The following is a 12,074-nucleotide window of genomic DNA, read 5'->3' as shown; positions in this document are numbered from 1 at the left end:
ATATTTGATGGGCAGACTCTCTCGAAGCACTCGGCAGATATCATGAACATCGTCGGATAGATAGCTTTGTGAAATATTTTACATATTCCAATATTTAACATATTCCAACATATTTAGAAATTTTAACATGCTTATTTTTGAAAATATACTTCAATTCTTCCTTTCCAGCGGTGTCCGCCATCTTGTTTAAAAACATTTAGCTTGCTGAGTCCGCAAGGTATCCTGGGTAATTTCATCTTCCACTTCGTTTTAAGCCTGCATCGGACCGCACTATGGTTTGAGGGTTGATTTTAAGGGGAGAATAGCACTCCCTCTTGCTCTTTAGAGTATTGGGACACCCTACCCCTACACGAGAACGCGCAAAAACAAGGGTTAGGGCAGAAATCTAGGGTAAGGGGAGGTATTGGGACAGGCCCTAAGTCCCTCCCCTTCCGGCGGACCACCATGGGACCTTGGCCATTTCTCAATATGCGTTCTTGTCTGTAGTTGTGTTCTTGTGGACTTGTGAAACATCATCAGTCGCTGCCCAAGTACTGTTCCAATGCAAAGTTCAGATCTAGGCTGCGTTCCAGTCCAAAATTGACATGACCTTCACTCGCTAACTTCCCTCCGTCTCATTCACTCGGATGTGCGTCATTGCTTACGTTGCTCGAGTGCCCACTACTGGCGGAAACTGCAATGGGCTGAACTGGAAGGTCCTAAGCCCTTGATCACTTGAATGTGAGAGTTGATTGTAGTTGATTTATGCATCCTGATAAAGTTCCCTTGGCCTGTGGAATCAAAATATCCGTCATCATCACATTCCCTTCACCTTAAGGGATTGGCTAGATTGGCATGGGGCACTTTCCATAAGATCATCTCTCAATGCAAATCATACCAGCTATTAGCCTAACTGAAATAACACCATGCCAATCTCTAGATATGGTGAAGAGAATGTGATGATGTGGGATATTTTAATTCCAAAGGCCAAGGGAACTTTATCAGGATGCATAGTATCCCGGATCCATGCAATATCTGGCCTTTAAAAATAAAATTATGGGAATTTAACATAGGGGTGTCCTGACTTAAGCACCCTGTATTTTAACGAGGAACATTTATTTATTTACGATACATTATTCATTTACAAAGAAAATTGGTGTCCTTAAAGGTTGGATTTTTCCTCATTTTTTGAATTAAGGCATTAAGATCAATTTCCAAAATTGATTGGCATGGGTGTGTTCACTTATGCTAAGCACTGTATGAGAACTGACCTAAGCTGCAATGTGACAAGTATTATTATTTTTTGCATAACTGCTTTATAGATGAAATGAACTAATTTAATAATTGATGATTTTTACATCAGAACTAAATCAACACTCATCTGACTTCAGCTGAACAACAGTTTTTTTGAGTTTCTGTCCATCCATAACACTTGCTGCTGAATTATTGTCTATCAGTGGCTAGTTCTTCCTTAAAAGTGTTCATATAAACCCTGGTAGCTTGTCAACACAAGTTTCTGGTGCCTGAGTTTGAGTGCAGTATGAATTAGATGGTGAGTAAACAGACAGTGAGAGTGACTGTAGCTGGCGTCACACGTCACATGACCTCTGTTTCACACAGGTGTACATCCAATGGAAATACAAGGAACCAAAGGAACGAAGCGAGTGAAGCTGTTAGAGAGTCAAAACTGCAAACTCAAAAACTGTGTGTGTTTTTTAATTTTAATAGTAGAAGAGTCATTTAGGGAAAGGTGTGTGTGTGTTTAAAGATTGATCATTGAAGGTCACAAATCTGCTATTTCACAGTAGTCGATGGTGCTTTTTTTTAATGTATATTGTTTTAAATCCAGGTCAGATCTTTTTTTTTAAAGAACTGAGAAATGACATTAATGCTGTAACAATAGCTATTAGATTGTCATCCTCTCAAAAAACATGTCTTTATTTCAACATGATTTACGCTGAAAGAAGCAAGCTGAAAATATATGAATGATGATTGTCTGTGGTTGTGTTACTTAAAGTCCGAAAACGATCCATTGTGATCGGAATATTTCTTATCAGGATTATAGGCCCTACTATAGTATATTATGACACGAAAGATTGTGAGGAAATTTGGGTTTTGCATTAAAATTCACACACATCAGTTCAGGTCTGTTTTGTGATTTTGTTTCCCCCCCCAAAATGAATCCAATCTGAGTAATCTGAATAATCAAGTGTTCCTATGTGATCGTTTTGTATCTCTGGTGGCTTCTCTAGTACAGTGAGTAACAGTTCATGAATAATTAGCTTGTCAGTGAGCAGGTTTGAAAAATGTCATGTTATTGGTAATGTGGCTGTTTATAATAAACTCACATAAGTGAGCAGAGACATCTATACAATCTTGCCTCACAATTATATTAAAATGGGCAGTCTTCACAGTTTCCATGATTTGCTCTATATTTATTTAAAGCCCTTCTAGGTCAAAAGACACATGAGGAGAAGCATTAGTATAATATGATATCTCCAATCACAGACATTTGCATTCAGACAGGATTAGATTACTCAGAGGACGGTTGATTTTGCAGAAAAACAGGAATTTTTACTGAGGTTGTGAGAGAAAAACACACACATGGCAGATTTCGGCGGGATTAAAATCACAAAGTACGCTAAACTAATCCCGTCCGAAATGGGCTTTTGTCTTTTGTTCTTTGATTAAAATGAATGACAGACAGCAGCAGGTTTATTAGGCTGCTGTCACTTTAAGAGCAAATGCAAAAATATACTGTTACACAACATGCGTTTGCTTTCTCTACTGTTTACATGCCAAAACTGATTTCACCTGCATGAATACGTGCCAAGATGGGCATTTTGACATCATTTCGTGTATATTTGACCTTTTAAGTGCATTAAGCCATGAAAAATGTGTTCAATGTGTTGTTTTTTAATAGTTGTGTTTGAGTCCGAGTCCCTCAATCATCCTCAGTGTGAAAAAATGGATCTCAAAATCATACAGTCACTGCTGGAAAGGGGAAACATTTGTGCTGTTTAACTTTTTTAATTTTTTATAACCTATCATACTTTCCCCCGGATTCTTTGATAAGTAAAAAGTTTAAAAAGAACAGGATTTGTTTCAAATAGAAATCATTTGTAACAATATACACCACTATTCAAATGTTAGGGTCAGTACTTTTATTCAGGAAAGGATGTGTTAAATTGATAAAAAGTGATAGTAAAGATTTATATTGTTAGAAAATATTTCTATTTTGAATAAATGCTGTTATGTTTATCTTTTTTTATTCATAAGTGAATCCTGAAAAAAGTATCAAATGTTCCAAAAAATATTAAGTATCATCATCATAAAATGATTTCTGAAGGATCATGTGACACTGAAGACTGGAATAATGACCCTGACATTCAGCTTTGATCACAGGAATAAATAACATTTTAAAGCATATTAAAATAGAAAACCGTTATTTTAAATGCAATAATATTCACAATATTGCTGTTTTTTCAGTATTTTTTAATCAAATAAATGCAGGCTTGATGAGCATAAGAGACTTCTTTCAAAAACATAAAAAATAGTAGGCCTAATGTTTCCAAACTTTGACCGCTGGAAATCGTGTTAGTATTAGTTTCTTAGACTTGATGTCTATAAAAAAATTTTGCACTTTCATTTGTCTGCTGCGATTAACTTTTCAGCTCAGTTTATTTTGTTTAAACAAATATATTTATTTCAAACCTTGGTTAAAAATAAATATCTCCACGATCACATTTCAACATGTCTCCCTTCCTTCTTCCGGAGAATTCCCTCTTTTTGTTCTATGGCTGCTATGGTTGCTATGGAGTCCCGCGAAGCAACTTGAACGCTAGGCATGATGGTCTGAAATAAAATGCAGGGAAACATTGCAGCGATACTCATGCAGAGCTGACCAATCACAGATCATGGCTTGGTAGCTACAACCAATAGGATTCAAGAGTGGGAGGAGCCAATGGGCAGTTACACACCTACATTAGTTTGGTCAAGCACACAGCGGGAGCATCACAGACGCTGAGAGTAAGGTACTTTTCTCTTCGTGTCCGGAAATTTCAACATAAATTAGGTGAGAACTTTTACATTTATCCTTTTCTACGGAATATTAGTCTGTACAACTAAATATTTAGTGTTTGTTTTCGTACAGAGCAAGCGATACTGTACCTAGTTTACTGCACATCTATCATTTATTAATTAATTTAAGCTACGGACTTAAACATAAATGAAATAATAATAAAAAAGATTGATCAGAATATAAATAAAAAGGTGCAAAAGTCTTTAATTTGACATAAAACGCGCGAAGTATTTCTCATTTCTAAAAATAACCATGCCGCCATTCATTTATATTCCACAAAAAAATACGCACCTCAAAAGACATTTGATTTGATAAGTTAAGATTATTTGGTTGGTTTGTTCAGTCTGAAGTTATATGAACATTATTTGAAAATAAGTATAAGTTTGGGAAAATCTGTGTTGCTGAGTACAGGATTTAGTTCAGGTGTCCATGGCAACAGTAACCTGGCGAAATATGCCACGTGATGTTATGTAATAAAGATGGAATAATGGCTGTGGAGCATCTGATTTTATGTAACGTCCATCATTCACCAGTTTCACCAGCAGATGCTTGAGGATTGTGGGATTGATTTGGGGCAGGGCAGAAAGCAGTATGGGTGCGTCACAGGGTGTTGTTTGGGCGTTCTCAGATTAAATTCACTCATTCCTCATGAAGTGTCTCTGTTTCTTACAGAACAACCATGTCTGACAGAAAGGCCGTGATCAAGAATGCGGATATGTCCGAGGAGATGCAGCAGGACGCTGTGGAGTGCGCCACACAGGCGCTGGAGAAGTACAACATCGAGAAGGACATCGCTGCCTATATCAAGAAGGTAAACGCCGGTTTGTTGGATTCTCCAACTTCTATACGATACCTTGAAAAATATCGATATTCGATACCATTTTCGATATCATAGGGAAAACTGCCATATAGATATTTTTATCCAACTTCGATACCATACCTTAGAAAATAGCGATATTCGATACCATTTTCGATATCATGGGGAAAACTGCCATAGACTTTTAGGTAATTACCATATCGGTCATTTTGTTGAAATAGCTTTCTGACAGCACAGGGAGGATTTATTTGAATCTTTGAACTACATTTACAGAAACAAGACAAGTAAACAATCAGTAATAAAATAAGAACAAATTGCAAATAGTAGCACAAATAAATACAATAGTGACAAATGAAACAAACACAGCTTTAAGTTGGTCAGGTGGGTCTAACTACAGTTTTCATGTAAGAAATGCTAATTAAGTGATTTAGTGTAATTACAAATTAAGAAATTCAAGTTTTGAGAGGAGGTGCGCTAAAATAAAACCCTGCCCTATATTCAATATTCCCTTTCACTTGAAAATATGTTGCTACACTGAAGTTTCCGGTTTATGCAGACTTAATATTAAAGTAATCCGGTATAAAATAACCCCAGATGGCCTTCATTGTAAATATTAAATACAGATCAATGCTTACAATTAAAGTTACAAAAGTTATTCAGTCAAGAGCAGCAAATGATTATTTTTGTTCATTGACTAACATTAATGACAGACAGCTGCAGGTTTATTAGGCTGCTGTCGCTTTAAAAACGTATGCACGGATCCAATATACTGATACACAACACGCTTTTACTTTCTCAACTATTCACATTCCAAAACTGTTTAACTGAATACGTGCCAAAACGCACCGAAAAGTGTGTATTTGACAGTTTAAGGGCAATAAGCAGTGAAAAAGAGCTCAATTTGGTACTCAAGAGCTGTTTGAGAGGCGGCTTTGTGTGCTCCGTTTATAAAGTATCAGTGGTGTGACCGTGAAACCTGCGGGAATTATTGAAATTATGCCCAATACAAGCACTAGGCTATTCAAGCGGAGCGAGTGAGAGGAGAAGGTGTGTGTCAGTTCACAGTCGGAGAGAAACCGCAGCTGGAATAAGTGTATCGATACTGCAGAAAATGAGTATCGGAACCATTTCAGTATCGATGCGTATCTAAATATCGATATTTGTGATATTTTGGACTGGACACTTAATGGGCGTCCATTTTCTTTATTAGGTTTATATTTAGCAGTGAAGATGTGCTCATGAATACTTAATTGGTGATGTCAACCCAAAATCAACATTTACTGAATGTTTCTGGTCTCATTGTGCATGATTCATTGGTTATTCCAAGTTGAAATGCATCTTTGCATTTTTCTTTTTCAACTTCTCCTTTCTAAAGATGAATTTATTGAAGTCAGGCCTTTCGACTTTGAGTGAATGGGTTGAAAACAGCATTTCATATTGATTGGATTTAAACGTATTCTTTCCATGCAGGAGTTTGACAAAAAGTACAACCCCACCTGGCATTGCATCGTGGGAAGGAACTTCGGCAGCTACGTGACTCACGAGACCAAACACTTCATCTACTTCTACCTGGGTCAGGTGGCCATCCTGCTCTTCAAATCGGGCTGAGCGACCGCAACATATTCAACAGACCGTTATGAACTGACTGTACTGACGAGGCGAACCATTCCTGTACTGGGACCTGCCTTCTCTCGGCTGCTTCTCTTCTCCTTTCATTATGATTATTGTTTAGAAAACGGCCATTTGGGAGGGAAATGCCATAAAGAAACTGTATTTATTTTTGTTTTCTATACAGCGTTTTATGTCACCTGCGTTTTTTTTTTAATTAAAGCAAAATGGTTTGGCCGTTTGCCTGGAGTTTTGTGTCTGAAGGTTTATGGTGCAAAATCTTACGATGGTAATAGGAACAATAGATATTAAGAGGGGAAACGAGAATGAAATACAAGTTCTTAATTTTTAATTGTGACTTTCTCGAATTTTAAATAGGTTTTTATGGTAAAAAACCTGCAATTCTGAGGAAAAGTCAATTGTGAGGGAGAGAGAAAGTCAGATTTGTGATCTGTCTTTTACATTTTTTTCTTTTACAAATCTATTACATTTTTATTCTGTGGTGGAAACAAGAGTCCACAGTCTTTCCTAAATCTCACAAACTTTTAGGCCTGAGTTTTGTTCACCTATTGATGAAACAATGCTGCATGAAAGTATGAATTGGAACAACATTGGTTGAAATCAAATATGAACAGGGTTGCACATTGAACGGTTTAATTGAGCATTTCAATTTAATATTGATTTTATTTTTAAACAATTTGAATCATTTTGAGTAATCCCGCAGCTACTGTGATCATGCTCAAATCCAGTCAGGATGGACTCGCGTGCTTTAACTTCAAAGTCACATTTGATTCAAGATGTGCATCTTATGGAATGAGAATACAAACTAGACATAACTCATATTAGACCAAATAGATGGTCAACATTTATATAAAAACATTTCTAACAATAGTGTGCATGCACCAGATCATTAAACCTAAAAATAGCCACTAGAGATGAATGCTCAGACTGATTTAGAAATTTAAAGTGCCACTGCTCATAACAATTTAATATTTTAAGCTGACTGCAATGGAACATTTGCAAAGCTATTTTTAAAATACTACCTTGTATAGACAAATTTCAAACATGGCCCAATAGCAAAGTTGCTTTAACACAATCTGACTGACATGCAGAATGATTTGGTATACAACAAAAAAATAATGAAAGGGAGAAAAAAAAAAGGCAGAGAAATTGATATGGGTCGAGACTTTATTTGCATTTTAGAAAACCAGTTTGTGTGGATAGACTCCATTAGACAGGGAGAATGTGGAGCGCAGGTATCCCTTGAGCTCAGGAACCTTCTTGATCAGAGGAAGCAGAAGAGAATCCACTGCTTTCTGGTCCGCCTTGCGCTGCTCCGTCAACTGGTACTTCTGCAGAAACAGAACAAAAACATCAGAAAACTCAATTGCAGTCGTCACAGACAAGAGTCTCCATCCAGATTCCTGCAAAAGCATTCGGTTCACTGGAACTGATCGTGTTTTACCTCCTTCTCTGTGTCAAAGATTTCTCCCTCCTGGTGCCTGGGTTTCCTCATCTTCTTCTTCTTGAAGTAGGAATCGACCAGTGTACTGGGGATCTTGATGCCAGAGATGTCCAATTTGGTGTTGGTGGCGATGCAGAACTTCTGGTGAGCTCTACGCAGAGGCACTCGGTTCAGAGCCAGAGGACCTGAGAGAGACCAGGGACAGGCATCAATTATTCACTCCCTCAAACAGCAACAAACTCCACAATAAAAGCTGCACACTAATGGGAAAAAAATTGCAAGGTTGATTTTCTACAATATGATTAAAAAAAAAACAGATGACTCACTATACATCATTCTAGAATGATTGGGGTGATTTTGTCGAGTTCATCAACACAGAAAATTTAAATGCTCTTTTCAGTCCAAAGACTTAAAGACCGAAATCCTTTTAGACTTGAACGATTTGGGAAAAACTTTTGAGTGTTCATACTTCGTTTTACTCCTCACAAGTTTTTAATAAGCCACATTCACTGTTTTTGACCAATTCAATGACTAAAATAATGATTTTGTGATTAGATATATTAAAATAAATATATTGTAAAACAGTAAAATTTAAATATTTAAAGTCCCCCGTGATGAAAACCCAGTTTTTAATGTTTATATACGTCTATGTGGTGTTTTTAATATGCTTTAAGACAAACCATGTGTAAATTCACAAGTATTTTCTCTATAAAACTGCAGTGAACCAAAGACAGTCTCAAAAACACGGTTTAAAATCATTGGTGTTTCTGACGTCACAAACTACCTTGTAACCAATCAGATTAACGTGTGATTGTCAACGAGTGGATCTCTGAGCTGAGTGAGTGGAGGCGGGGCTCATTTGCATATTCATAGAACCACAAATATAAATGAGTCAAGGGTGTCGAGTTACATTCAAGCTATTTTAAGGCATGTAGAAGTTTGAAATGTAGAAAATCATTTCAATGTCATTTTGGTGATTTAAGATGAGTTAAATGATTAAATTATTAACTACAGGGGGACTACTTTTACTAATTACAATACTAATATTGATATACTAGCATGTGTTCATTTTCAAAAGGTATAGCATCATTCAAGCTTTAATTTTGACAGGTTGCTGGCAAATGAATAACAGCTGCTGTTTCAGAGGTGAAGATGCGTGCATGTTCATTTCCACGCGTGCAGCTCACAGCGTTTCAGAGCGGCTTCAAATCACAGTGATTGAACTTCGAATCATGAACTAAACATGTATAAATGTCACGCTTGACTAAAACCGCTTACATAATTACTCAAATCACAGCCTGCACAAATTGAGAAACATATCAGGATATCGATTTTGTTTCGATATATGGAGCAGCCCTAGAGAAAATCTCCATCCACTGAACAAACAGACGTTCTGTCACTCACCGGTGACGAGGAGGAGGCCGCTGTCCAGCTGCTTGAGGAAGACCACACGCTGGAGAAGAAACACATTCACTGTTAACAGCCTGTGACGTTTTGCTGCAATCCTCATCTGAACCTCTTTTGCATTGCAAATATCAAGTGCAACTTGTCACCCCAGTTCAGCAGAATAAAGTTAACAAGTGTTGTGTGGGAGGGAGTATCTGCGCAGGTCGCTGTTTAGCACGTAGGCGTTTCACCCGTTGATTTGCTATGCATGCATGTGAAGAACAATAGCTATGTTTGGATATTAACTTCCGAGATTTAAAACCAAAGTCTGATTATAATCGATAGGGGTGTAACGACACCCTCATGTCATGATTCGACACATATAACGATGCGATAATATTGCACTACTCCAAGACATGAGGTAATAAGTTAAAAAAAATTTGGTATTACATTGTGGATGTAAACAAATAGACTTGGAGCTGGAAACCCAAAGCACAGGACAATAGAGACACCAGCATTAAAATATTCATGATTCTGAAGAATATATATTCATGATTATTTTAGATTTAAATGCTTGCACTGTCAATGCCTAGTAACAAGACATTTGGCATTATCAGGACCTACAAATATTATTTTGCATTATTAGACCCATATTGCATTATTATAAACTATATTCAACATTATAGTCGTTTTTTTGTGGTACTGACAAACTTGATTCCCCCCTCACACAAATTTATTTTGGGTGAATTATTCACAACATATATTGTCACCATCCAAGATGCATATCGTTGCATTTTTGTATTGCAATATATTGTGACACGATATATTGTTATACCCCTAAAATTCGAGAGAGATTTCCCTGCTCTGAGTGGGAAGCAAGTGACTAGTTTAAATAATGCACTTGGTACATTTGAGCTCAACACTGCACATGTACCTTCCCACGGTGGCGTCCGGTCAGCAGGATCAGGACTGTTCCAGGGGTGATGGACTTGCGCAGTTTCCTCCGGTGCTGACAGAAGGGCTTGATGCCGTGACTCCGCAGCTTACGGCGCACGTCTTCTGTGGGGTAATAACGGGGCTGGACACAGAAACGGGAGAGAGATGTGGATATGAATGTGGTAAATGACACAATGTTGAATACAATAGACCTTCAGGTTAGACAATATTGATTTTAACACAGATGAAAACGAGGCTGCGAGAGTTTGACTTTTGTACGTTTTGTTTGTTTTTTACCGGAAAGACGGTTGATCAGCTGATCCATGTATATTGTTACATATAGAACGCATTGTATTCTATTACTCACAGGCTAATTTTCATTCCCAAATTAAATATGGCGCTACCCTGATTAAGGTCTATTCGGCTGCTTTATTTAAGTTTATAAGAGCATAAAATCTAGAAATTACTAAAACTTTCTAATCAATAAATTGCTTTGAGCGCATTACCTAACTTTGAGATTAAAACCAAATTTACGAAACATACATATTCAATTTCAACAAATATTACTCAAATTCCTTGAATATTCACATCTATCGATGAACTATTGCAGCATGACAATTATGCAACAATATTCAGGCCTAAAAGTTTGTGTGAGCTGTGGGAAAGACTAATGGAAGCCCGTTTCCACCACAGAATAAAAATGTTTTCACCCTGTAATTGACTTTTCCCCTCAGAAAAAGACTTTTCCCCCTCAATTCTGAATTGTGAGATAAAAAGACACAATTACCTTTTAATTTTTTATTTTGTGGAGGAATCCTGCTTCCATACGACTAAATAAGGCTAAACACGGTTACAGAAATACTTTAAGACAATTATAACTCAAAGATCAGGGGGAAAATTGACCTGTATGTAAAACCCATGTTAAAATGGTTGGGCTCATAAACAGAAAAAAGAACAATTCTGAGCCCAAATCTCAGGGATCTGGTGGTAAATGTCTTTCTCACCATCTTGCGGCGTTTTACAGCACGGGTGCCTCCATTTTTGTCTCCGCCGACAGATTTGGTGACTGTTGTAGAATTCTTCTTTTCCTTGACTTTCTTCTCCCTGATTTTCTTTTCAACCTGAAACATGAAGACAGAGCTTCAGAAAAGAGCCGATGACAGGGAGAGACTGATCCTTGATCAGAGAGTGTCTGTGAACCCTCACCTTCGTCACGGGAGCTTTAGTCTTCCTCTTGTACATGGCTCTGCGAGCGGACATGGCAGAGCGGGAGTAGCGGCCGATGCCCCGGACCAGCACCGGGTTACGGCTGGCATGTCTACGGGCAACCTTCTTCTTATCGCCCTCAGCCATCTGAGAAAATAAGACGCTTATTAAAATATGCATGCATACAAAGATTTTAGACATGCATCAACCAATAGTAAAGCTGCTCTGAAAGTCAATTTAGTTAATTTTTTTATGTAGTACTTAGCACTTAACATCTCAACATCAGCATAGCTATTTTACTAGTTCTAGTTACAATAGAGTAGAATACTAAATTAGACCGTAATTAACACGAAGCATATCTGAACTACTGGATATTGACTGTTGATCACGCAACTTATTAAATTAATGGATACACCACAATAATAAAGAAACCTCAGCTTCAACATATATATTTACACACACACACACCCATATATATATATATATACATACATACACACATATAGGTGTGTGTGTTTAAGCATGGTGTTACTGTAGTTACTCAACGTGACCAGTTGTAGCATTGCTAACAGGCTAAAGCACATACATAAACGCAT

At 37.3% G+C, this 12,074-nt stretch overlaps 2 protein-coding genes across 2 annotated transcripts; one reads left to right on the top strand and one right to left on the bottom strand.

The window, feature by feature from the left end:
- The first annotated feature begins 3,918 nt into the window (after positions 1 to 3,918).
- dynll1 (dynein, light chain, LC8-type 1) lies at positions 3,919 to 6,734 on the top strand. Its single transcript, XM_077206930.1, has 3 exons — positions 3,919 to 4,054; positions 4,733 to 4,871; positions 6,348 to 6,734. Exons 2-3 carry the CDS (start codon positions 4,740 to 4,742, stop codon positions 6,483 to 6,485), a joined length of 270 nt encoding a protein of 89 aa, XP_077063045.1. The 5' UTR covers positions 3,919 to 4,054; positions 4,733 to 4,739; the 3' UTR covers positions 6,486 to 6,734.
- A 925-nt stretch (positions 6,735 to 7,659) lies between these two features.
- rpl6 (ribosomal protein L6) lies at positions 7,660 to 11,778 on the bottom strand. The gene is made up of 6 exons (XM_077206926.1): positions 11,479 to 11,778; positions 11,277 to 11,393; positions 10,271 to 10,414; positions 9,355 to 9,403; positions 7,951 to 8,135; positions 7,660 to 7,837 (listed from the first exon to the last, which is right to left on the bottom strand). The coding sequence occupies exons 1-6, from the start codon at positions 11,677 to 11,679 to the stop codon at positions 7,685 to 7,687; spliced, it is 849 nt and encodes a 282-aa protein (XP_077063041.1). The 5' UTR covers positions 11,680 to 11,778; the 3' UTR covers positions 7,660 to 7,684.
- Between the last annotated feature and the right edge of the window lie 296 nt (positions 11,779 to 12,074).

This window comes from Siphateles boraxobius, unplaced genomic scaffold (assembly GCF_051911475.1).
Source record: "Siphateles boraxobius isolate OS27281-9 unplaced genomic scaffold, OSU_SipBor_1 57, whole genome shotgun sequence".
Taxonomy (NCBI): domain Eukaryota; kingdom Metazoa; phylum Chordata; class Actinopteri; order Cypriniformes; family Leuciscidae; genus Siphateles; species Siphateles boraxobius.
This window is presented reverse-complemented; position numbering and strand designations above follow the sequence as displayed.